We start from the raw sequence: 25614 nt of genomic DNA, 5'->3' as shown, positions 1-25614 counted from the left end.
GAATTATGTCACAAAGTTTAACAAGGTTGTTTAATATAGATCCACAGAATATTGTGATAAGTGTTTCAGTGTGAACAGGTGTGGTATAATAAATGATGGGGTTTATCTATTTTATTTTTACTTTCATCATATTTTGCTTTGGTTTTGATAACCCCAAATTTACAACCCTTCCTTTTCATAACCTATTATACTTTCATAAATCAGAGTCCATTTTCTGTAAGGCTGTTTTTGAACCCAGTCAACGACAGATACTTTTGCTAGTATGTATATAAAATCCTGTTATTTTTTCACTTTTTAAAACAGAAACGATTCTCTTAACAGTCGCGTAAAGACTACGTTTTGTATCAATGTTATCAACTTTGATACATTTTTTTTAAATCGTCGCAGCTTGCTTTTTTAATGTTTTAATTTAATAAAAAAGGTATCGTCTATGTGATCGTCCTGAACTATGAGATGAAAAATGAACGAATCTCTTAGTAAAAGAGAGTTGTCGCCCTTAGCACAATGGCAAATTGTAAAACATCGCGGAAATACGTGTTTATAGGTAACTATATATATTGTGTGTGTGTGTGTGTGTGTGTGTGTGTGTGTGTGTGTGTGTGTGTGTGCATGCGCGCACACGCGCACGCGCATACGCGCGTGTGTGTGTGTGTTGTTCCATAGTTACTAAGTAGCGTTTCAAATTTCATTTTTCGTGCTTCTAATAGGCTAAAATAAAATTATTTTATAGACACACGAACAAATAAATAAGCAAACGAACTTTCTGCGTGTTAGTATGGATATAACAGAAATAAAAAATAAAACAACGATTTTTCTTCCTGTTGTTTTTTTTTTTTTTTTTTTCAAATTTAAGTTATCAGCTCAAAAAGTTTATATAAAAAAAAAAAGAAGAATGCCTGTTAAAGGGAAATAACTTACAATGGCTTAATCTAAGGGAAATAACTTGGCAGTTTAACTTTTGTACTGTTGACCTTGATATACAATTGGATATTATTTTACATTTAAAAAATTAACTATTATAAAATTAAAAGGCATTTATTTTTCTGTTGGGATTTTCCAGCAGAACTTTTAGTGCTACTTCATGAGTTTCCTTCTCCCCAAAAAAATTTTAAAAGAAAGAAAAATCTTTATAGTTTACGCACAAGTGATGGAAAGCAATTGTTTACTTTTAGTAAATTGATCTAGTAGTTTTATTTTTATGAAGAAAATCACTTTTAAACGAATTTAAGATTTTCTAATCACCTCATGTTTAAAATGACGGTATTTTTTTAGAATAGGTCCACCTCCACAATTTTCTTTTAAATGACAACTTTTCTAAGTTTTCGACTATACTGAATACGAAAATCGCATTGAAATTTTGCAGAAATAATTAGTTATCGAGATATAAAGGTTGTATTATGCATTTTATTCTTTGGCGGTCATATTTTTTACGCGCGTGCAATGTCAGTCATAGATGAGTAGATTTGTTTATGGCGCGCCCACGCGCGTAAAAAAGATGGCCGCCAAAGAAGACAATGCATAATACTACTTTTTATATTTCGATAACTACTTATTTATGCAAATTTTCAATGCGATTTTCGTATTCAGCCTAGTCGAAAACTTATAAAGTTGTCATTTAAAAGAAAATTGTGGAGGTGGACCTAATCTAAAAAAAAAATTTTATTTTTTTCATTGGATGAGGTCTTGCATTCCTTCACGTTGATGACACATGGCGGAAAGAATAAAGGTATTGATTAACAATCAATTCTAAGTGACAGTTTTCTGGAGGTTGACGGTTCAATCCTTACTACAAGCAATAATAACTAAGAATTTTTTTATTAACATGTAATGGGTGACGGAACAAGAATAATTTAAGCCTGTGAATTGTTGTAAATTCAGATTTTTTTTTAATATATGAACAGGGTGTAAACACGAGTACTGAACATATACTGCGATTTGTATTATGTAGAAGTTAAGCAACATTGAACCTGGTCCGTACCAAATGGGTAATCAACTTGGAATTCTAGGCGTTGTATATGGAAAGACAGTGAAACCACCTGGCACAAAAAAAAGTACTTCAATATACCCTACTAATATACACAATGGAAAAGCTACCCTCCTTTATGGAAATTCTGTGCTCAATCATCTGGCAAAGCTCCCCCTCTCTCTCTCTCTCTCTCTCTCTCTCTCTCTCTCTCTCTCTCTCTCTCTCTCTACAGAGAGAGTATACTGCTCTATTATTTATATTATTCGTATTACTGTTTTCATCACAATGTAATCTCCAACCTTCTTCAGATGCGTGTCGATAAGCATCTATATATTAATACGATAGCGTGTGTGTTGTTTTCTGTGTCACGCTTACATCCGGGTCGTTCAAGTGTTACGTACTTCCATTTCTTGTAATAAATAATTTTACTAAGAATTCTTCATAATTTTGATTTCGGTTTCGATTATAGCTCATTAGCATTCCAATAATCTATTGTTTTAAAATAATTTTATCAAGAATTCTTCATAAGTTTTGGTTTCGGTTTCGGTTTCGATTATAGCTGAAGGAACTAAAGTTATATATATATATATATATATATATAGGATACGGTTTCGATTCAAGCTGATGAACCTAAGTCATATAAATATTTTTTTTTTTTTTTTTTAAATCGCAACTTTATAATATATAAAAATCGATAGAACATTAACTCTATAATAATATATACAAAATCTGCAAGAATTAAAATATCATATTTAAGCATATTTTACAACCTGACTACGTGGGGTGTCCCTGCTAGCTTGGATAAATACTTTTGCAGTTTTAACAAAATAGCTACAATAATATCAGAGTGTCTCCATTTATGCTGAATATCTACAGAATGCCAACATCAATATATTACATATGAATCAGTCCCCTACGAAATTTCCACAGGTCCCGCTAGTTAATACTACACTCACAAAATGTATACCAGAATTGTCAATGTGGAATCATGGCGTAACAATTAAAGGCATGGCTTAACAGTTTTAAGTAACAGATTCCTAAGTTCAAAAAGATGCCTCAAAAGAAGGTCACCGGTTACATAATACAAATAATCATAATTATTATTTTCATCCTTATTTATTTCTATGATTCAGATTCGTTATTTCTCTTATAGTAGCCCTTCGCAACATCTTGTTTAGAACAATGAAATGTAATTTGATTTAATTCCTTCCAGTAAATACTTTGACTGGGTCGGAATTATTTTCATGCAGAAGACATCTTAATAAAGGGGCGTAATTCTGCATTCTTCAATACAGTATTACTTCCCTTTGTTTAGAACAAAAACTAATATTTAAAAACATGGCTAAATTTAAAAGAACAAAAGTAAATTGCAAACAAAAAATACGGGGTAGGCATAACTAGTATATTAATATCGTGGGGTCTGCATTTGTTTCTGATATCCATAAACATCAAAGATGATGTTTTACTTCATTTTTAAAATTGAAAAAAAAAAAGAATAAAAATGGTAATATATGCTTCAGGAGTGAGTGTCTATACTTTTGTATGTATAAAACTAGTAGAATACTCGTTCCAGGTTGGATATAAACAATATGCATTTTTAATTTTTTTTTTTTTTAATCTTTATTTTGAGAGTGGGTAAGATGTCGTTTCTGAAATTTTGGGATGAGGATTGGTTATTCATATTATTATACATCGCACTACTGTTCTCATCTTGAGTGTGATTTCCACAACGTTTCGGTTGATGTAACCTCCGACCTTCTTCAGGTGTATCTTGTTAAACTTGGGAATGTTTCTGTCGAACTCGGAAATTTGGACGGAATTTCGAGCGGAACCCTTTATTTACTTCACGGGGGTAGCGTGCTCTTGTTCCGTCAGCCATGACTGGATAGAGGTCCTAAGTAATTCGCAATTGTATTTTTTTTCACTGAGGATTGAACCTTCAACCTTCAGGAGAATATCATTTTTACAATTGATTTTTCCAAGTACTCTAACCACTGCGCCACGAGTCCCGTGTTCGACAGAAACATTCCCGAGTTCAACAAGATACATCTGAAGAAGGTCGGAGGTTATATCGACCAAAACGTTGTGAAAATCACATTCAAGATGAGAACAGTATTCCGATGAATAATAATGCGAATGGATAAAATGTATTTTCAGGAGTGGTTCCCTAAATGATAAAGTTTTCAAAAAGAAAAGAAGTCTCGAAACAGCCTGGAAAACGTTTCGTCGACTGCAGCTGCTACTCATCTCACGTCATCTCAAATATAAGACTTGTTTGATTGTTTTGTTTTATGGCATATCAACCATTTTGTGGTTATTTGTATCAAATCCAGTCATTTTGGTAAAAGGTTTTATGTTTTAAGTTCTTTATATCTTAAAATATTTATTCATGGGTTTTGATTTAGGTTGTTTTGTTTAATGGCATATCAATCCTTTTAGGGTTATTTTATGCCGAATCCAGTCATTTTGGTACAAAATTTTATGCTTTGGGGTCTTTATATGTTCAAATATTAATCCATGGTATTTGGTTTGATTGCTTTGTAGAGGAAACTTGTTTTTGCTTTTGAGAACATGATTGAGTTTTGCAAAGAAATAATCACATAAATGCTTGTGTTGATCTGACATTCTGACACCACAGGCATCAAGGTCACTTCCTTTTGACCTTTCACTTCTGTTTCTTTTATTCTTTCTGTTTCTCTTTTCACCTCAACATGACCATGAATGCATTGCACCACACGCTGCTCCAAGAAATACATGCGACGTGATTCTATCGAATTATACTTTGTATATGCACGTCCCAACTGTTCAAGGTAAGACATAGTTTATCTAACTATAAACCTGAACAAACAACTCTAAAAGCATAAATTATCTCACAACATTAACGAACATTTCTGAATTATACCTAAGCACACGTGTTCACACACACACGCATATGTTTATCAAAGCAAAGTATGATCATAAACTAATACATACATGAATGTCTTTTTCCATCGTTCCTAATAAAGGTTGTGTTTGTATATATGTAATTCGGTAATATGGTGTCTTCTTTTTATGTCGGAACCGAGGACACGCCTATTTATCCTCTACACTTGATGCATTTTAGGCAAGGAAGCACCAGATACAAGACTTGTAGCCATGCTTATAGCTCCTATGTTCAAAATACAATACTACCCGCAAATAAGACCTGGCCTGTCGTCAAAGCAGATCTGCAAGGATTGTAACATAACAACTGCGTAATGGTTAGACAGATTTGCAATGTGAAACTGCACAGCTGCAAAACCTGTTGAAACAATTTGGCCTCATGGACTCTTGTAACATAGCAGGGAGATGCGAGTATACTAATGCATGAGAAGTGACGTCCCCTGTGGGGGTGGGGAGGACTATAAAATAAAGGGAAGGCAAAGATCCTGACAGAGATGAGATAATGTTTGAAATCTCTAGGGAGAAATGTGGAGAACGTTCTACATCACATGGATGACGTCACAGCTGTAATGACAAAGAAATAAATGTCATTGTATAAACTATAAAGCAGGTCTAAGTTATTTCCTGTTCTTTTGTCTAGTGTGTGACTGAGGCCACAACATGTGTACGTTATGCATTCATGCCATTACTACATAAAAAAAACATGATCATCATCACCATCATTATCTTCTCCACCAGAACGCAAGATTTTTATGTTACTTGCATAAATACACTTGATTTGCGTTGGCAAAAGTGTGTTGATTCTGATGGTGCTTATTTCGATCAATAAATTTTTTTTTGAGCCGAGATATGTTCATCTGAATTTAAAAGTTAAAAACCTCAAGAACTTTCTTATCACTCTGATATATATCGTCTATTGTATTTTTTTGTTTCCTTCCCCCTCCCTGACAAAAGGAGGGTGGACCTATAAATTCACCCTTGTCTGTTCGTCTGTTCATCCGTTCGTCTGTCCGCACTTTTCTTAATAACTACGCCTTTGAACTTTTTTAAATTTTGCACAAACATTAAACATGATATGAGTAAAAAAAAAAAAGTGAGAGAACGGATTTTCTGGGAAAACTCCGCCCCCCCCCCCCACCAGGGGTGCTTTTCGGGTTAAAATTGACACTTTTGTGGTTATTAAAAAAAATTGATGCCTTGGACTTTTATAAAACTTTCTGAAAAGTTGTAACTAACTGATTTCTATATAATTTTGTTTGTCTATACTTCGCGATAACTCTTGGGTGTGCCCAAGAGGTTCTTTGACACTCCATTTTTGGGACTATTTTACCATATTCGTCCAAAATTTTCTCTGTGTGTCTATTTAGCAGTTTTGTATGGTGCTGAACTCAAATTTAAATGCGTTAAGGACTTGAGAACTTTTGGGTTAAATGGGGGGGAGGCAAATGATGGACTTAATCATTTTTTTGCATGGTGCAGAATTCAAATTTATATATGTTAAGGCCTAAAACTGCACCGTTTTTCATTTTCACCAGGATTTGACGTCCCCTGGGTCTAAATGGTGGGGGGGGGGGCAATGCTGAACTTGGTCACTTTTTTTATGCCTCGTTGACTGTGCATTCACATGTTTGACTTGTTTTTTTGTTTTTGTTTTGTTTTGTTTTTTTACACACTGATATATAAGCAAGCGTGCATATCCAATTCTAATGGATAAATTGCTAATCCTGAAGATTCTACTAAGGATAACTCAATTCCGAATTTTTTACCATGAACTTTTTACCATCGATACAATATCCCCTGGATTATCGATACAATATCCCCTGGATTATCGATACAATATACCCTGGATTATCGATACAATATACCCTGGATTATCGATGCGATATCCCCTGGATTATTTTTCAACTCAACGGATGCTTTTCACAAGGTTTACTTGGATAATCCTCCAAAGGTTGAATTACTTTTGGTTTTTATTTATATATTTTTTCACTGCTCATGATATGTATTTTTGTATTTCTCTATATGTATCTCCTTGTGTATCTCTCTACTCTCTGATATATGTACCCATTTGTCTTATCTTCTTTCTATCTTCACTTTCCTTCTATTATGTATATATAATCTGTCTTCGCCTCATTTCTAAACACTGGTCCTTATGCCAGCTTTTTTACAGATATACAAACCTGGCTTTTTCTCTTCTTCTGATGAAAAATAATGATCTCTGCGATATAGGAGCAGTTTGGTTAATAATGAAGACAACGAAGGAAGTCTTATTTTAACATTTAATAAACAACTTTATTTGTTATCTTTGTTACTAGCATCGGTAGATGAGAGAAACGTGTTAGTATGTTGAAGTGTTCTTGTGTAAAGATAGAATTAATATATTGCTGGCTTGTTGAGGAGAGGACAGCTCAGTCCACACGTGTTTATAGCTTGTAGCCATCGGTATGAAGGAAACTGGTTAAAAGAGAAAGAAAGGACAAAGTCTTCAGTGTGTTAATGTGTTGTCGTGGGTGTGTGTCGGTGTATGTTCTTTAGCATCATAAAGAATGTTTGTTTGGGTACCGCATGTAGAAACAAATGGTAGTTAAAAGAGAGCCATTGTAAGCTTGTAGTACTCACGTTCGGCCGAGGGCCAAAGCCCCCCCCCCGGCGATGTGTGCGAAGCCCCCCCCCCCGGTGATGTGATGTGTGCTGTTTGGCAGAGCAGCAAGAAAGAGGAAGAGGGTTTCAGATTTCACCTTTTATATACTCTGTCACGTGATGGAGAGCTGGCTTGTGATTGGACAAGCCAGAGAGAAAATGGATTTTAAATCTCGAGTCGTGAGAATTAGCTCCTGCCTGTGATTGTAGCATGTGTCGGCTACTACAGGAGTATGGCTTTTATTATATAATGAAGGGAGGTGTATATCTGTCGTGGTGGGCTTAATATATACACCCACGTTCATTATATCATAAAAGTTATAATCCTCCTATATCACAGAGATCAAGTTAGTTCCCCAAAACAGCCTCAATATTTTATTTCACTCCAAGTGTAACTATCGCTAGACATTGCATTCCTATTATGTTACCTAGCATCTTCTCTTTTCGTCTGATGAAAAGCATTAGGTTTGAAATACCATAGTATAAAGAGTTCTCACTTACCCTACACTCCTAATTGATGTATACCCTCATTGAATAATAAATAAATCTATATGTATTAGCATATATTTTATTTATATTATTAAATATTATTTTACGTGCATAAAAGTATATCTATGGACACGCATGTTTCTGGCTTTAACTGCTGTTTTTTTTATAAAAAGAATTTTTTAATTTTTATTTCTATATTTATAGTATGGCCATAACAACCTTGCAATAACGTTACGGTTAATTTTAGTTTCGTATTATTGGCAAGTAATGTTTACATATTATCGTTATTTTAGTACTTAGATTTAAGACCATTTTAGGTTTAAAGTTTAATTGAATATGAGAATAAATAAAAAGGTTGTATTATATATATAAATCCTTGTACATTTCCAGTAAGGTATTCTAATATTTATTATTATTTAATGTTCATTGTCATTCTACTTGAATACGTTTTCATATCGTTACTAAAGGCAATTGTGAAGGGAGATAATTCAATTATGTTGTTAATTGCTATTAGTTAATTCTGTTGGAAAACGGGGTCGATTTTATTTCCTATAAGAGTTAAAGGGGGATAATTCAGACCGTTTGATGTTTTCGGTCTATTGATTAACTAGAAGGCGTCTATGTCGATTAGACATGGAAACAATTGTAACGTAAAATGAAATACATTTTTTGCTGCCATCAACACCTTTTTTGAAGTCTTGATGTTGCTTTCACAGTATATTAATGCTCAATTAGGAAATATGATAATTTTGTAGCTTACTCCTTAAGTCAACTCATTGGTATATGAAAATTTACTGAATTACACGAACTCAGTATATTACATACAAATCCCTCTCTCTCTCTCTCTCTCTCTCTCTCTATATATATATATATATATATATATATATATATATATATATATATATATATATATAAGTTTACTGGCAGGGAGACCCGATGTTGCTTGTGATTGATTGATGATCAATGAATGTTTCATACGCCCATATTTTTATTGTCATCGAAATAGGTTAAATCAATCATTTTTCAATCAAATCGATTGATCGCCTGCTCTAGTTGGGAACCCATCACGGTGCAACAGGAGGAATCTTCACATGCCTCCTCACAGTGACTAAAACCGCAATACATCGTAGTCTACATTGCACTTTAGAGAATCTATTGTTGATTTTCTAAAATTATTTTTATATACAATGGCTTGAACTAAAGTTTGAAATGCAAAAGTCAAATATCATGTTTCAATTGTTCTATAACATTCATTTCGAATGCACCCTGTTATATCAAAGAATCTACTGTTGATTTTACTGTTGTAGCCTTACTGCTTGTGCGGTGATGACTTGAATTTAAGTTTAAAATGAAAAAGTCAAATATCATAGTACAATTGTGCTTTAAACAGAAATATTTATTTCCAACGTGCCACTGTCATATCAAAGAATCTAGTATTGATTTTATATGTTGGGCCGTTCGGCTTGTGTGGCAATAAAACTTCTTAAATGCACTTGTGATGTCAAGCTGTGTAAGGTATTAACTTTGGTCAAAATCGTTCACTCCTTCTTTCATTGGATTATTTTCATTATCAATACTTATCAAAGACATTCCAGTACAAAACTTGTCTAAGAACACTGCTAGGTGCTTTGTGTAAAATTTCATAGAAATTGGTCCAGCCGTTTACAAGTCCATAAGGAACGAATTCACACCGACACATACACACACACAAAGTTCTTTTTATATATATATATATATATATATATATATATATATATATATATATATATATATATAAAAACAGGGTGATACAAAAAAAAAACGGGCCCAAACTCTAATTAGGTCCCGTTTTTTAGCGTTTGGTCCGAATGAAATGAAACTTTGGTCATAACTAGTTTATTATATTAAAAACATCACATCAAAACACTAGGGTCTTTGGCCTTTTTTTCTCCGTTCTACAACATATGTTCTAGATAGCCTCCATTTAGCTTTTGTTTTTTGTTTTTTTTGGGGGGATCACCCTGTATATATATATATATATATATATATATATATATATATATATATATAAACATATATATATATATATATATACATATGTATATAAACATATATATATATATATACATATGTATATAAACATATATAAAATATATTTTAGTCATCGACATACAGACCTGTTTCGTTGTTTCACAACTCATCAGTGCCGCTAGACTAACACCTCTCCCAAGCCGAGGATCGAACCTAGAACCGTCGTGATGACAGTCGGCAGTCCTACCCCTTGACTACGGTATCGGTGGCCGAAATTAACCTGTCCGAACGATTATTTAAATAAACATCGGTCCGCTACTCGTAGAGGGCTCAAACGTTTGTTTGTAAACAAATCGCGAGCTTCGCATTATTTCAGCTAAATTAAGTAGCGAGTAAGATAATTTTCGAGAGTGCTCTACCAAAGAGGGGAGCTTTATAAAATATATTTAGTCATCGACATACGGACCTGTTTCGTTGTTTCACAACTCATCAGTGCCGCTAGACTAACACCTCTCCCAAATATACATATATGTATATATACATATATGTATGTATATAAACATATATATATGCATATATGTATATATATATACATATATATGTATGTATATAAATTATATATATATATACGTATATGTATATATATACATATATATATATACATATATGTATATATATACATATATATGTATGTATATAAACATATATATATACATATATGTATATATACATATATATGTATGTATATAAACATATATATATATATATGTATATATATATATATATATATATATATATATATATATATATATATTACTGTAATTCAATGAATTTCAAAAAACTCTTATTGAAATGAAATGAAGTGGTTGAGTTTCATATCAAAGAATTTTTATTATTCTAAGCAAGACAAAGAATGCTTTAGAAAGTTTATCTCCTTAACCTATAGGGTTTCGATGTCTACCATCTCATCAGAGGAGTGAAAATATTAGCAAATAGTTATAAAGGTATGCACCCTATTTGCTAAAGTCAGTGAGACATGGAAAGTCAAAGTGAAAATAAATTTATCAGAAGTTCTGTAGCAGGGGTATTTGTAGAAAAAGGATATGAATGTTTTTGTTGATCCAACTTGTTTGGTAAAATCCATATTATATGTTCTTTACATCCGTTTGGTAATAGTTTCCAAGTTATATCCTGGGTAATCCTCATAGCTGTGTATATATCCGAATCGGGCAAGTGCTTGTTTAAATTTGTTTTGGGTCCAGCCGATAATAATTTCAAAGTCTGGTGAAGCTTATATTATTTTTAGCGGGGGGGGGATAACTTATAGAATATTACTGCCAGTAATATTTTGTAAACCTACAATCTCACGTTTACATAACCACGGATTGTTAAATAAAAACTACTCCGAAGAGTATATATATATATATATATATATATATATATATATATATATATATATATATATATATATATATACATATATGTAATGGTGTAATAATAAATTATTCCGCGCACACGCATATATATATATATATATATATATATATATATATATATATATATATATATATATATATATATATATATATATATATATATTAAGTAATGTGATCTATAATTTAAAAGTTTTAAAAAATTTTTAAATTTAAAAATCAAAATTTAATTAAATTGTCTTTTCAATTCAATAGAAATCCTCCTAAATTTGCTGATGAGGAGACCGTGCTTACCAAAAAAACTATGTATAATTGTTCTACGTGACTTCATGTATACCACAAATAAAAAGCACGGATTTCCGAAACGATCGTACAGATAATTGACTTTGTTGTTGTTCCTTCTTATGAAACTGATTTTTAATTTAATTAAATTTTGATTTTTAAATTTAAAAATTTTTTTAAACTTTTAAATTATAGATCACATTACTTAATATTGAATTAGCTCTAGGACATTTAACTATCGAGCTTATTATATATCTAAATTACAACGAGCATTTCCTGTATTTTAATTAAACTAGTAATTTCACTATTACATTAAAATACACTTAGCTCTTTAGACTATTATTCTAATCTCCTTTAAATTATATATATATATATATATATATATATATATATATATATATATATATATATATATATATATATATATATATATATATATATATGCGCGTGTGCGCGGAATAATTTATTATTACACCATTCAATCAGTTCGATGGTGGTGTTGGTGAGTACATACAAAATTAATGTTTTCGTTTGCCGAATCATCATAAAAAAAAAAGACCATCCCAACATTTTTTCAAGTGAGGAAAGTCACAATAAGTTTTTTCTTTTTCTTTTTCCGTGCGTAAAATACTTTCAATATTGATGTTTCCTCTCCTCATTATACGTCATTTCTACTCCACAAACAACAAATCGCTTTCATTCAAACATTTCTTACGTTTCTCCGCCATTTTTTTTTTTTATTTTTTTTTTAATTATTATTTTCTATTGGAATGAAAAAGTTATTTCCTGTCGTTTTAGAAAGTCGCATTCATTTTTGTATTTCGTTTTGTTTTTCTTCGTCTTTTCAAATACTCCTTTCGGAAACAACACTATAATATTTTTATAACTGGACAAATCTATTTTTAATCTTTTTACTTTATTTTCTTGTGTTGAAGCAAAATATTTGTAGATATTATTAAAGGACAAAGAAACGTGTGACATTTATTCATTGTGGGATACGTTTAAAAAAAAACGTACACATTTATGTACCAAACTGGAGCAAAACTTTTTAAAAAAAACAACAAAAAAAAAGCAGACAAATAGAGATCAAACTAAAAAAACTTTATGAAGCGACAAGAAACAATATCAGGTCAGAATTTTCTATTTCTTATTTTAATTTTGCTGTCTAGAATAGTTATGAGTTGAGAACTCTCAAAAAAGAAAAGAATAAAGAAAAATCTATATATATATATAAAAGTGAAAGTGTGTGTGTGTGTGTGTGTGTGTGTGTGTGTGTGTGTGTGTGTGTGTGTGTGTGTGTGTGTGTGCGTGCGCATGCATGCATTTCCCTACCAAAATAACTGTCAATTTTCGGTCTAGAGATTCCAGATTTGACATAAAGAGTATTGAGATTTGGGAAAATCTTTTTTATTTGTTTTTTTTTTTTGTTTTTTTTTTTTGCCAGAAATTTGGCTGTTACGGGGCCAAAGTTGAACGATTTGACCTTTGAAAACTCTATTAAACTCCTCCGCCAATTTTGGGTCTAAACACTTGAAGTTTTAAATGTAGGTTACTTGGACATGGATCAACCTTTTCAATTTGATTTGAGCCCAAAAAATAAATGCTAAGAGGTCAAAATTGGGATCAAAGTTATAAAAAATGTAACCTCTGTGGTTTCTATCAAATTACTCAGCCTATTTCTGGTCTAAACATTTGAAATTTTACATAAAGGGTATTCAGAGATAGGGAAGCTATTTAATCGGTTTGTGTTGAAAATTTAAGCTGCCAAGGGGTCAAACTTCAAAAGATTTTACCTTTGCGGAATCTAGTAAATTACTCAGCCAATTTTGTCTAAATATTTGAAATTTATACATCACGTGTATTCAGGCATGTGGCAAGCATTTTAAAAGGTTTGGGGGCGAAAATTTGGCTGCCAAAAGGTGAAAGTTGAAAAAGTTGACCTTTGCAGACTCTACCAAATTCCTCCGCCAATTTTGGGTCTAAACATTTGAAATTTTAGGTGTAGGTAACTTGGACATGAGTAAAACTTTTTATTTTGATTTTAGACCAAAATAATAAATTTTAAGGGGTCAAAATTGGGGTCAAAGTTTTTAAAAAATTCATCTCTGTGATCTCTACGAAATTACTTAGACAAAGTTTGGTCTAAACATTTGAAATCTTACTTAAAGTGTATTCACATGTAGGGCAAGTTATGAACAGTACGTAGGGCCCGAGCAAAGCCGTAACAAATAAAGTATAACAAACGCAGTAGAATTAATTTCTCTACCGACCTGTATACTTTTAATGTGTAGAAACTGTAAGAGTTATTATTTCGGATATTTATTTTAATGTTCGTGTGCTTTAACGGCAAACAAAAACCAAAATGATGTAATGAGGTAATGGCATGAATTCGGTTAACTACATGCTAAAAAGATAGAAAAATATATTTCATTCTTTTGTTTATCACTTAAGACTGTCTAAATGGAAAACCTCCTCCATAAAATATAAAAACATGATGAGACGACACTTAATCGTTCAAGTTTAGCAAAGTTAAGCAATAATTGACGCCACTATATTGTATCTTATTGACACACGAACGTCAAAATAAAATTCTGAAATGAAAAATATGAGTTGGTAAAGAACTTAATTCTACTGCGTTCGCTATACCTTTTTTGCTGTTATATACTAGCAGTTCCGCCCGGCTTTGTTCAGGCCCTATGTACTGTTCATAACTTTATGTGCACATATTAAAAAGTATGAATATGTACGGTAATGCCTTTCTATATAATAGACTTCCTTAACTACCATAGAGAAAAGTTGGTAGAGACCGTAGACGTATTTTTTTTTTTAAGCTTTGACCCCAATTTTGACCCCTTAACATTTATTGTTTTGGGCTCAAATTTAATTAAAATGTTTGACCCATATCCAAGTAACCTACATTATATATATATATATATATATATATATATATATATATATATATATATATATATATATATATCCTCCTTTTTAATAAATAGGATCTTCCAATCACCAAAGACGCAATGTAAAATTAAATCTTTAAAAATTTTAAATAAAAAAAGAAAAAAACTAAGTCGCTTTTAGGCCGTACGTGAAACTAAGATATCCTCTCCTCTGATCTTCTGGCTAGGATCCAAGGTTAATATCTGATTTGTATAAAGATAGCATAATGATATTGTAGGATTTCCGTTTGCACCGGACGTCCATACAATGGAAATATGCCACAGACTCCTATACGGATATTTGAGATAAACCGTAATAACCAAATATATATGCACTATATTAACGAAAATTACTTAAATACTTTTACAGTTGTAACAAAAGGACTACAATAATATCGCAGTGTCTCTATTCACGCTGAACGTCCAAAGAATGCTCAACAGTAATGTATTACATATGAAATATGCCGCTGTGGAATTTCTACATGGCCCGCTAGTCTTATTAATTATAAAACTCTGCGGATCGTCCGGCTGTCTTTGCTTGCTTGCTTGAATCTTTTATATATATATATATATATATATATATATATTTATTTAATTATTTATATAATCACATCACATTTAAATCTTAGTAGATATCTCACTCCTGATGCAATTCTCTACCTATATAAAAGCCAGGTACGGCCAACGATGGAGTACTGTTGCCACATCAGGGCAGGAACTGCTAGAAGCAGCTTATCCTGCATTAACAGAGTTCAAAATAGACTTCGTGACTTAGTAGGGGATGCCTTTTCTCTTCCCTGCAACCTCTCTCCCACAGAAGAGACGTTATGAGCCTGTCTCTGTTTTATCGTTATTTTCATGGCAAGTGCTCATCTGAGCTTCAATCTATGGTCCCCTCTCGCCAAACTTTCATGAAAAACACTCGTCTAACCAAAACCACTATCAACGATTTCCCACACTCTTTATTTGTGCCTAAACCTAAATGTAAATTCCATGAACAAAGCTTCTTTCTTAGAACTGCACGCCTGTGGAACTCTCTTCCATTGGCCTGCTTTCCAGCTGACTTCAATTTGATTGTCTTCAAGTCCAATGTAAACAAGTTCTTGATGGACCGTCCCCCTAAGTAATCCAATTTACAAAATCCCCACTACTTATGTTTACTACGCTATAATCACAATGACTAATGTATACCAATTAACCCTTATTTTCGAGTGGCCTCACGGCCTTGATAAGTGGTGATTTCTATGTAAAAAAAATTTTTTTTTTAAAGCTAAGATGTCTGCACGATTTTTATGTAAAGAATCGTCGGACACAATGCTGTAACTAATACATAAATGTTTAAATACAGTGCTTATCTGATAGTTAAATTGTTTTGGTTTCGATTCTAGCTGATGGTACACAAACCATACTCTTTTTAAAACGTTTGAAATCGCTACTATATTTTAGGTACAATATAATAATTAATAGAGAATTGGCTCTGTAACAATAAAAACAAAGTCTGCATGAATTAAAATATCATATTTAAGCATATTTCACCAGGCAATGCCAGGCGACGTGCTGCATTAAGTTAAAATTCATTCTCGTAAAATCCTATTCAAATCATCTAAATTAGTGAGAATAAAATACGAATGTGTCTCCATTTAACAAGGCCAAAAACCACTCGAGGATAATTATTAATGAGGTGGATAGATTGTCCGTCTAACGATGAAGAAGAATACTAGAGGACTGAAAATGACTATTGATGGTGGGGTTCGTCTACAAAAGATCCAAACGTATTCTCTGGCTTGAATTAAAGTTTGCAGATTACAGTCAAGTAGTATGGGTGTTTTGCGTTGAAAAAGCAAAGGTAATAAAACTAACAGAAGATTGAAAGAGTCCATTATAAACAATAGTGGGTGGGGGTGACTGTGGCTAAGTGTTTTACTGACAACTTTATATATCTGGCAATGTTCTTAGATAGGTTTTGTATCGAAAATGTCTTCAGTAAGAATCGATAATTGAAAAAAATCTAATGAAAGAAGGAACAGGTGATTTGGACCAAAGTTGACACCTTATACAGCCTAACATCACAAGTTGATTTGAGAAGTTTTATTACCACAAGTATAAAGGCCTAGCATATAAACTCTAGGTTTTTTTTTTATATGACAGTGGTGCGTTTGAAATGAATGTTTGTGTTTAAAGCACAATTGCACGATGATACTTGATTTTTTTTTTTTTTTCATTTTAAACTTACATTCAAGCTATTATTACTGCACAAGCAGAAAGGCCAGGCATATAAAATTAACAATAGCTTCTTTCATATGACAGGAGCGCGTTTGAAATAAATGTTTCTATTTAGAGCATGAATGAAGCATGATACTTGACTTTTGCATATCAAACTTTAATTCCAGCCATTATATATGAAAATAATAAAATCAACAGTAGGTTCTCTACAGTGCAATGTAGACTGCAGGGAGGTATGTCAAGTTTTTTCCCAGTGCACTGTGATGGGTCTCCAACTAGAGCAGGCAATCAATCGATCTGTATTCGTTGATATCTTATATGCTTTTATATAGTTTTGGCCTTCGGGCTGGGATCAAAGTGTAGTATCTGTTCCGGCAGATACTGCACTTAAGATAATTTGTACCAGTCAATGGAGGGGAAACCCTCTATACTGGGACAATTATTATTTTTGGTAACCAGGTTTACCTCACATTAAAAACGGCCTTGTGCCTAATTTGCTCAGTGGGGGAGCAAATAAATACCATCTGTTCCGGCAGTACCAGTCAATGGAGGGGAAACCCTCTATACTGGGACAATTATTATTTTTGGTAACCAGAGTGACCCCTTTTAGGGGAGCTGGTTTTTACCTCACATTAAAAACGGCCTTGTGCCTAATTTGCTCAGTGGGGGAGCAAATAAATACCATATAGAGTGATATGGTTCTCGGTGTATTAACTGAATCTAAATGTGCCAGATATATACTCGAGAGTCAAAACAATGATAAGAATATTCTGTTTTCATAGCCCTAATAATAATAATCTTGCTTAGATGATACGACGATACCTGGGAGTGCGGATAATATAATATCACATAAAAATAAATTTCAAGTTATGAACTAAATGCTAAAATGTTTTTCACAATTTTTAAAGATTTCTTACTTTAAATATATTAAAATATGTTGCAGTCACTATCCCCTGAATTATTAAAATTTTTATTTTTTTGATGTTAAATATTCGAGTTGGATATGTCATAAGATGAAGTATTGCTGCCATACCTGGGGAGATGTTTTACCTTGATAGATTAGAAAATCTACTTTGCAATCTAGTAGGTGTGGGTTAATCTCTCCTCTTTCCTGCAGCTGCTTTTCTTACAGAAATGACGTCGCTAGTCCCTGCTTACTTACTCCCCCACGAGAACAGAGGTTGTTTTTTTTAATATGGGGAAAATCAAGCAAACGTTCACTTCAGATTGCAACAAAAATTAAATTTGCCTCAATCGAAAAGGATTTCTTTTCACTAACTCGAGACAGAAAAGTTGAAGTGCTGTATCAAAACGATTCCTAGATTTTCTTTACTCTACTACTAGTTCCATGCTAGGTGCTCCACTGAGATCTAATCTCTGGTTCCTCCCTGTAAAACATTCACAAAAACTTGTCTTCTTATTATATCTGCAAAATACGTTTCTTTTTTCTTTCTTTGTGTACCTAACACCAAGCAGTTTTCATGAACATAGTTTATTTACAAGAACCTTTCATCTGTGGAACCCATTGCTGCAAGAGATCTTTCCTACAGACTACAATATGGTCGTCTTCAAGTCCAATGTCATCTAATACTTGTCAGACTGTACTCTTAAGTAATCAAATTTTGTTCGCTCTGTGTAGCGTTTTCAATGATCTCATTGTATAGTTAATGATCAAACAGTCTCATTAATTCTTATCCTCGAGTGATTTTCGGTCTTGGTAAGTGGTGACTCACTAGTACTGAAAGAAATTCTCTTCATAAAACTAAGAAAATATATCCAACAAAAACATTGTAACAATTACAAACATTTTTTTTCTTTGTGATGAGTCTTCATAATTTAAGCATTCATTTTTTTTGCTGACTGTTTTCCTCATGTTCATGGTTTGTTGTCGTTTCACCACTTTTCAGCCAACTATTCCTCAAAGATTTAAAAAAAAAACATAATAATACTATTTGGTACGAACCTGACAATGGAAGACAAAATAAAAAACACAAAAATTGTATTTATAAGATCATAGAATCCAACCTTAATCGCCCTTCAGGGCCCATGGCACAGTGGATGGAGGTGTTGAGTCTTTAAGGTGAGTCTTTGCAGGTGATCATTGAAGATAGCGGTTTCAATCCTACCCAAAAGCAGGCCAGAGGATTAGTTGGCCAAAAAATGTGATGAGACAACAACTATGGAAGGCAGTAATTACTGAGGATGCAGTTACAAGACTCAGCTTTCCTATTCCGTTGCGATTAATCACCTGAAGAAGGCCAGAGGGTGAGTTGGCCAAAATATGGTGAAAACAACAACTATGAAGATGAGGATAACAGTCCGCAAAAAGAATGAATGCACAAATTACAAACAGCTCTAAATAATTGGCTCATTTTGCGTAATGATAAGTATGTTTGCTAATAGTCCGGGAGACTGGGGATCAATCCTCAGTTCAATGGTGCTTGCTGACCCCTAAACAATCAGCATTATAAAAGGTGATCAAGGGCAGATGGAGTAATCCTAAGAATGGAGTGGCGTCCTCGGTAGAGCAGCTAATGAAGAAGGGAACCTTCGGGTCGTCTTCGACTATAGTCGACCACTTAGCTTTCAATAAGTCTGTGAATAAAGAATGAAAAAGTAAAGATTGATTTTGATTTACTTATAAGAGTATATAGCCCAACATCCTTTCAGCCTTGAGAAACAATGGATACCTACTGCAAAAGTGCTTTTGAGGGGAGTCCATAATGAAGCAATAATATCCAACTGTATCTCTCTTGAATCAGTATGGAGTCCAGTGGCAAGGAAATACCAAGGACATCTGGAAACAATGTTGGGATAAATAGAGAAAGACTGTCAGATTAGTTTGGAGTTTTCCTTCAAGGTTGGTTATACAACCACGGCTTTAGAGTTTAGTCTACCCTACTGCGTAGCTGGAGGAAGGATATAATGATCCATATCATGACCAAACGTTTTCCCCAACAGAACTCGGTCTACAATCTGTGCTTATAGCTACTACACCACTTCATTTCCAAACCACAAGAGTTATTTCCCTTCAACTGAGTTATTTCCCTTTAAGTGTTATCACGTATAATTTTGAAGACGTTCTTAAAATTTTACGCATATATGCCAATTATATTCAATATGAAATAATACACATATATGTTTGATACGAGGATTAAACCTTGTATCGGATACTCATCCGGACTCGTCAGGACTTCCTGGCGACCAGGCTGGGATAAAAAGTTGTTACTTTCTTTTTTGTTTGTTTTGTTTTGTTTAGTTTTTGTTTTGTTTTTTTTTGTTTTTTTTTGTTTTTTTTCATTTTTGTAGGGTGTTTATCCATTCTCACTTCTCATCAATACATTATTTATAAATAAAATTAAATTTAAACCATTAAGGATATTTTAAGAAAGACGTTGGTACTTCTATGTTATTATAGCGAAATCAAAAAATCGAAATATTGAATTTCAAGTAAAATGTATTTACTTAATTGTCATGTCGCAGTAATTAACATATCCAACAATTTTGAAAAACGATAGAGCAGAAAATTAATTAATAGTGAACGAACGGTTTCGAAGACAATTAATGTAAATGAAGTTTTGCTAAAAGATTATATATATATATATATATATATATATATATATATATATATATATATATATATATATATATATATATATACAATACATGCAGAGTTCAAATCGTAGGAAGGGGGGTAATTATTTCCTGAAAATTTTGAAAATCTTGAGGCAGTTTTACAATTTATTATGACTTTTAATGTTTTTTTAATGAAAATCGCTCCAGATAAGTCATGAAGCCACTTGATGTAAGGAGCTAAAAAACGTAATTCTACTCCAAGATCAAAATTTCGCCAAGTGTTAAATAGAATACACATTGACCTAGAATGCAGCAATTCTTCCTTCTTTGTCAGAAACATCGATCATGGAATGTGAGGACTAAAGGACAAAATTAGGGAAAGTAAACCAAAAATATCCTTTTTCTGCTTTCCTTAAATTCATTTTATCTCAGTTCTGGGCAAAACCAAAAGTCCGTTAATATTTATGGTAAATAAAACATTCACTTGAATATTTTAAAATAAGAAAAAATTCGAAAGTGTTTATGAAATAAAAATACCAATTTCTCATAAAAATTCATATATTTTGGGCAAGTGTACATTTTATAAATATTATATCCTTATATAAGCAGGATATAAAAATGATGATCTATTTTGTAAAGTTGAATTAACTTGAAGAGAAACGTGAAATGGGATCAACTTTCAAATACATTCATTAATCTGGGCAGGAACTGCTATAAGCAGCTTATCCTGCCTTGACAGAGTTCAAAATAGACTTCGTAGCTTAGTGGAGGGGGGGGATGCCCTTTTCTCTTCCCTGCAACCTCTTTCCAATAGAAGTGATGTTGCGAGCCTGTCTCTGCTTTATCATTTTTTCCATGGCAGGTGCTCGTCTGAGATGCAATCTATGGTCCCCCCTCACCAAACTTTTACAAAAAACACTCGTCTAGACCAAACCATTAAATGTAGATTCCATGAACAAAGCTTCTTTCTTAGAACTGCACGCCTGTGGAACTCTCTTACAATCGCTTGCTTTCCAGCTGACTACAATCTGATTGTCTTCAAGTCCAACATAAACAAGTTCTAGATGAACCGTCCCCCCAAGTAATCCAATTTACAAAATTCCCGCTACTTATGTTTACTACGCTATAATCACATTGACTAATATATACCCATTAACCCTTATCCTCAAGTGGCCTCAGGGCTTTGATAAGTGGTGATTCCTGTGTAAAAAAAAAAAAAAGATACTTTTCATTATTGATTTTTTCACTAAGATATAATTGGTTCGTTTTGTTTTTTTTTCTGTTGCAGGTAAGAAAATGCTTTTCGAAGATAGAATTGGTAAGATATTTTTGTATGATTTATTAACCAATTAAAAGGAATTGTTTTTTTTTTTTAATTTACAAAAAGGAAGATTTTAATAAAATAAAAAAAAAATTTTTAATAAAACAATAACAGTAAAACAATCTATTTTTTTAGTTGTTTTGATGGTCGGTTTTTTACCATCTTATTTACAATATGTTTTATTGACAAAATTCGACACTTTACCCTCTTTACACAGACGCACATAAAATGAATATTAACTAAATCATATAATACATGACCTGCATACATATATATAAAATATAATTATCCACTTATACGTGTTTCATTATCTACGACTCATCAGAGTGACTGAATCTAGTGTCAGTGCTAGATTAAGCCAATCTGATGAGTCGTAGACGATAAAACACATGTCAGTGGATAATAATATTTTAAAAATATTATATATATGCCGCTCCCCCATTTAGGGAATACCAAATTGGTCAAAGGAAAAATTATTCCCAACTCGTATTTAGGTAAAAATGCACTTTTGTATAAATAATTGAATAATTGAATTCAATCAAAAAGGATCACTAAGAAAAAAAAAAAAAAATTAATAAAAGCTTATATATACATATATATATATATATATATATATGCTAGACTACTCGTGACCCGTTGGGTCAGTATGTTATATTAGCGTTGGAATTCATGTATGAGCGTGAGACTTGTGACGTAAAGAAAATAGTTTGTTTTTTTTTCCAGTGGCCGCAGTTTTCTAGCAGAGCTAGACTTTCGCAATACGAAAATGTGGACTGTCAGGACCCTAGCACCAATTAGTCATTATTTCTATTTTCAAATACAGAGAAAAGTTAGTTTTGCATTAACAAATTTTGTTCATTAAATGATTTATATGTTTTGTATGTAAAAATAGTTAGAATTTATTACATATAAAAACATTTGTTTTCCTTTTTTAAAATAGTAATCTCGACAAAAAAAAATGTGGTTGACATTTTTAATATAAGGAACAAAATCATGTTTACACCGTTTTGCGATTTGTTCATTGTTAACATATAGACGAAACGCTCAACATTTTTTAGAACAAAAGCATATTATTTAGAAACCCTAACAGATCGAGCGATTTTATCGAAAACGTTTTGTTCTAATCACCTGTTTCTTTTAATAGGTAAGGGAGAAAACATTACATCTTTTATTTAACTTAAAATGTTTTGTTTTTATTAATTTATTTAATTTTCGGCAATTCTGCAGTATACGGACGGCGGCAATGGTGGGGGGGGGGGATAACTCCAATTTCTTCTTGGTCAAATACCACAGCAAATAAGTAACAAACAAGATTTTTTTCTGAACACAAAAATATTTGAAACCCAAAACATTTATTGAATATATATACAAGTGCCGTGCAATAAATAATGCCCTGACCCACTTCCAATACAAGTAGAGCAACGAAACTTGGCACAGTTATTAGTCTTTCTCTACATAGGAACCACCCAGAGTTATGCATTTCTCCCATCGTTTGATGCAGCTCTGGAGACCATTTTTGTAGAACACCCCAGGTTGGTCCTCCAACCACGACGTGACTTCAGAAATCAAGGCTGCATCATCTGGGAAATGCTTTCTTTTCAAAAACAACTTCATGGCTAGGAATAGGTGAAAGTCAGAGGGAGCAAGATCAGGAGAGTAGGGGGAATGGGGAAGGATTTCATAACCACACGCCCGTGCTTCTGATCTGGCGACATGCGAGTTGTGGACTGGAGCATTGTCCTGCAGGAGGAGGGTACCTTTGCTGATCTTGTCCGCCTCTTGATTTTGATAGCTTCCCTTAATTTCCTCAAAAGTGAAGTATATTAGGCTCCTGTAATTGTGGTACCCTTTGCCAGGAAATCTGTCATCACTACTCCATCCTGGTCCCAGAAGACTGTGAGCATGACCTTGCCAGCAGAGGGCTGCACTCTTTCCTTCTTTGGAGGTGGTGAGTCCAAGTGCTTCCACTGCATTGACTGGGATTTGGTCTCTGGATCATAGTGATGGACCCAGCTTTCATCCTGTATAATCAGTCTTTTGAAAAACTTTGACTCATCTTCTTGGCAAATCTCCAAATTCATCCTCGAGCACTCGACGCGTTTTCGCTTCTCGAATGGTGTGAGCAACCTGGGAATCCATCTGGCAGACACCTTATGCATATGCAAATGGTCATGAATGATAGTTTCCACAGACTCTGTACTAATCTTGACATCTTGGGCTATTTGGCGAATAGTAATGCACCGATCTTCCAAAATGGCAGCCTTAACTTGACGGACAGATGCCTCATCAATGGCAAAAGAGAGGTGACTAGGTTTGGGAGCTGTTTCCACAGACGTCCGGCCATGTTTGAATATATTTTGATAGTTTAAAGAACAGAGAGAAAGTATATAAATGTTTTTTCTTTCTTTCTACTGCTGAATTGTCTCCCTTGGACCGTATTTCTTTTTTTTTTTTTTTTTTTTACACACAATCGGTTCCTCGTTAGGGGTTGGTTTTTGTTGCAAACAGGGACTCGGGACTGCCGCCAAACTCCTTGGTGTGCTTCTCATATAGAAGAACAGTAACAATATTCTGTTTTCTTAGAATACTAAGCTTTTAGAAAACGCTTCATTCTAGTTCGTTGACTATTTTAAAAAACTGATTACACATAATGATAGAAGATGTATCGAGACACAGGAATGGTTATGTTTGATCTGGCAGAACGGTGGTTCATTAAAATTGCGGTGTTTGCATTCGCGCCTGGTCCACAAAGTATGGGAATAAAAAATTTAAAAATTAAAAAAAAAAAACGTTTACAAGTGTTTTTGTTGATAAGTATGTTTTAACTTAAATAGGGATGGTATAATAAAACTGTGGGGTCTGCATTCGCGCCTGGCCTTCATAGAATGGAAATAGGCACACACCTTAAAAAGACTTTTCATATCTATCTGCGTAAGTATACTTTGATAATTATGTTTCAGTTTGAAGAAATATGGTATAACAAAATTATGGGGTGTTTGTTCGCACGTGACCTCCATAGAATGGAAATATGTCACAAAGTTTAACAAGTTTTTTTTTTAATATAGATCCACAGAATAGTGTGATAAGTGTTTCAGTGTGAACAGGTATGGTATAATAAATTATGGAGTTTATCTATTTTATTTTTACTTTCATCATATTTTGCTTTGGTTTTGATACCCCCAAATTCGAAGCTATCTCTTCCTTTTCATAACCTATCATACTTTCATAAATCAGAGTCCATTTTCTGTAGGCTGTATGTTATTGGTAGAAGTATATGTTATTTTGTGTCGAGTTTGTTTTTGTTTTTTGTTTTTGTTTTTTTTTTCTGAAAATATTTCATTAAACATTTCGAGAGAATTCTTTTTTTATTCGATTATTTTAATTAAAGGGAATTAACAAAAGTTTTTTCTGAAGAGTAGCTTCCCTTGCTTCAGCAATTAAATATATGATCATGTATTGAAAGATTGAAAGTTTTGGGAGCTATTTAATGATTTTATACATAGAGAGTAATACGACATTACTATAATCAAATTATTTAGACTTTTATGTTGTCCACTCATAATACAGAAAAATATTTATGACGTTCGCACCTGTCATGGAATGAAAATGTTATATTCCAAGAATCACGTAAATTGATCAAGTAGTTGTTTTCTATAATAAAAAATGATTTTTACGACTTTTAGCGATTAATAGTAATTCGTAAGTGCTAATGCACTTACTGATCCGCTAGGTGTGTCAGAATTTCGTGAAAAATATTGAATAATTCCACCCCGTCTTTCCGAGCTTATAACTTCTCGAAAAATGTAATTC

The 25614-nt window shown here is 32.8% G+C and overlaps 1 protein-coding gene across 2 annotated transcripts in view; it reads left to right on the top strand.

Moving 5' to 3' along the window:
- Window positions 1-25614, top strand: part of LOC145276810 (uncharacterized) — a 468903-nt gene that overhangs the window by 262908 nt on the left and 180381 nt on the right. Inside the window, exon 3 of one of the 2 annotated variants that reach the window (XM_080128136.1) lies at window positions 21772-21801. In XM_080128136.1, coding sequence (XP_079984262.1) covers window positions 21780-21801 — 22 coding nt within the window. In that variant the 5' untranslated portion in view covers window positions 21772-21779. Of the gene's footprint in view, window positions 1-12530; window positions 12872-21771; window positions 21802-25614 lie in introns of those variants that run through there. The other variant, XM_080128135.1, reaches the window with a different exon arrangement.

This window comes from Euprymna scolopes, chromosome 5 (assembly GCF_053919585.1).
Source record: "Euprymna scolopes isolate OS-2025 chromosome 5, ASM5391958v1, whole genome shotgun sequence".
Classification (NCBI taxonomy): domain Eukaryota; kingdom Metazoa; phylum Mollusca; class Cephalopoda; order Sepiida; family Sepiolidae; genus Euprymna; species Euprymna scolopes.
Note: the sequence above shows the minus strand (reverse complement) of the source record. Positions and strands in the feature narration are given on the sequence as shown.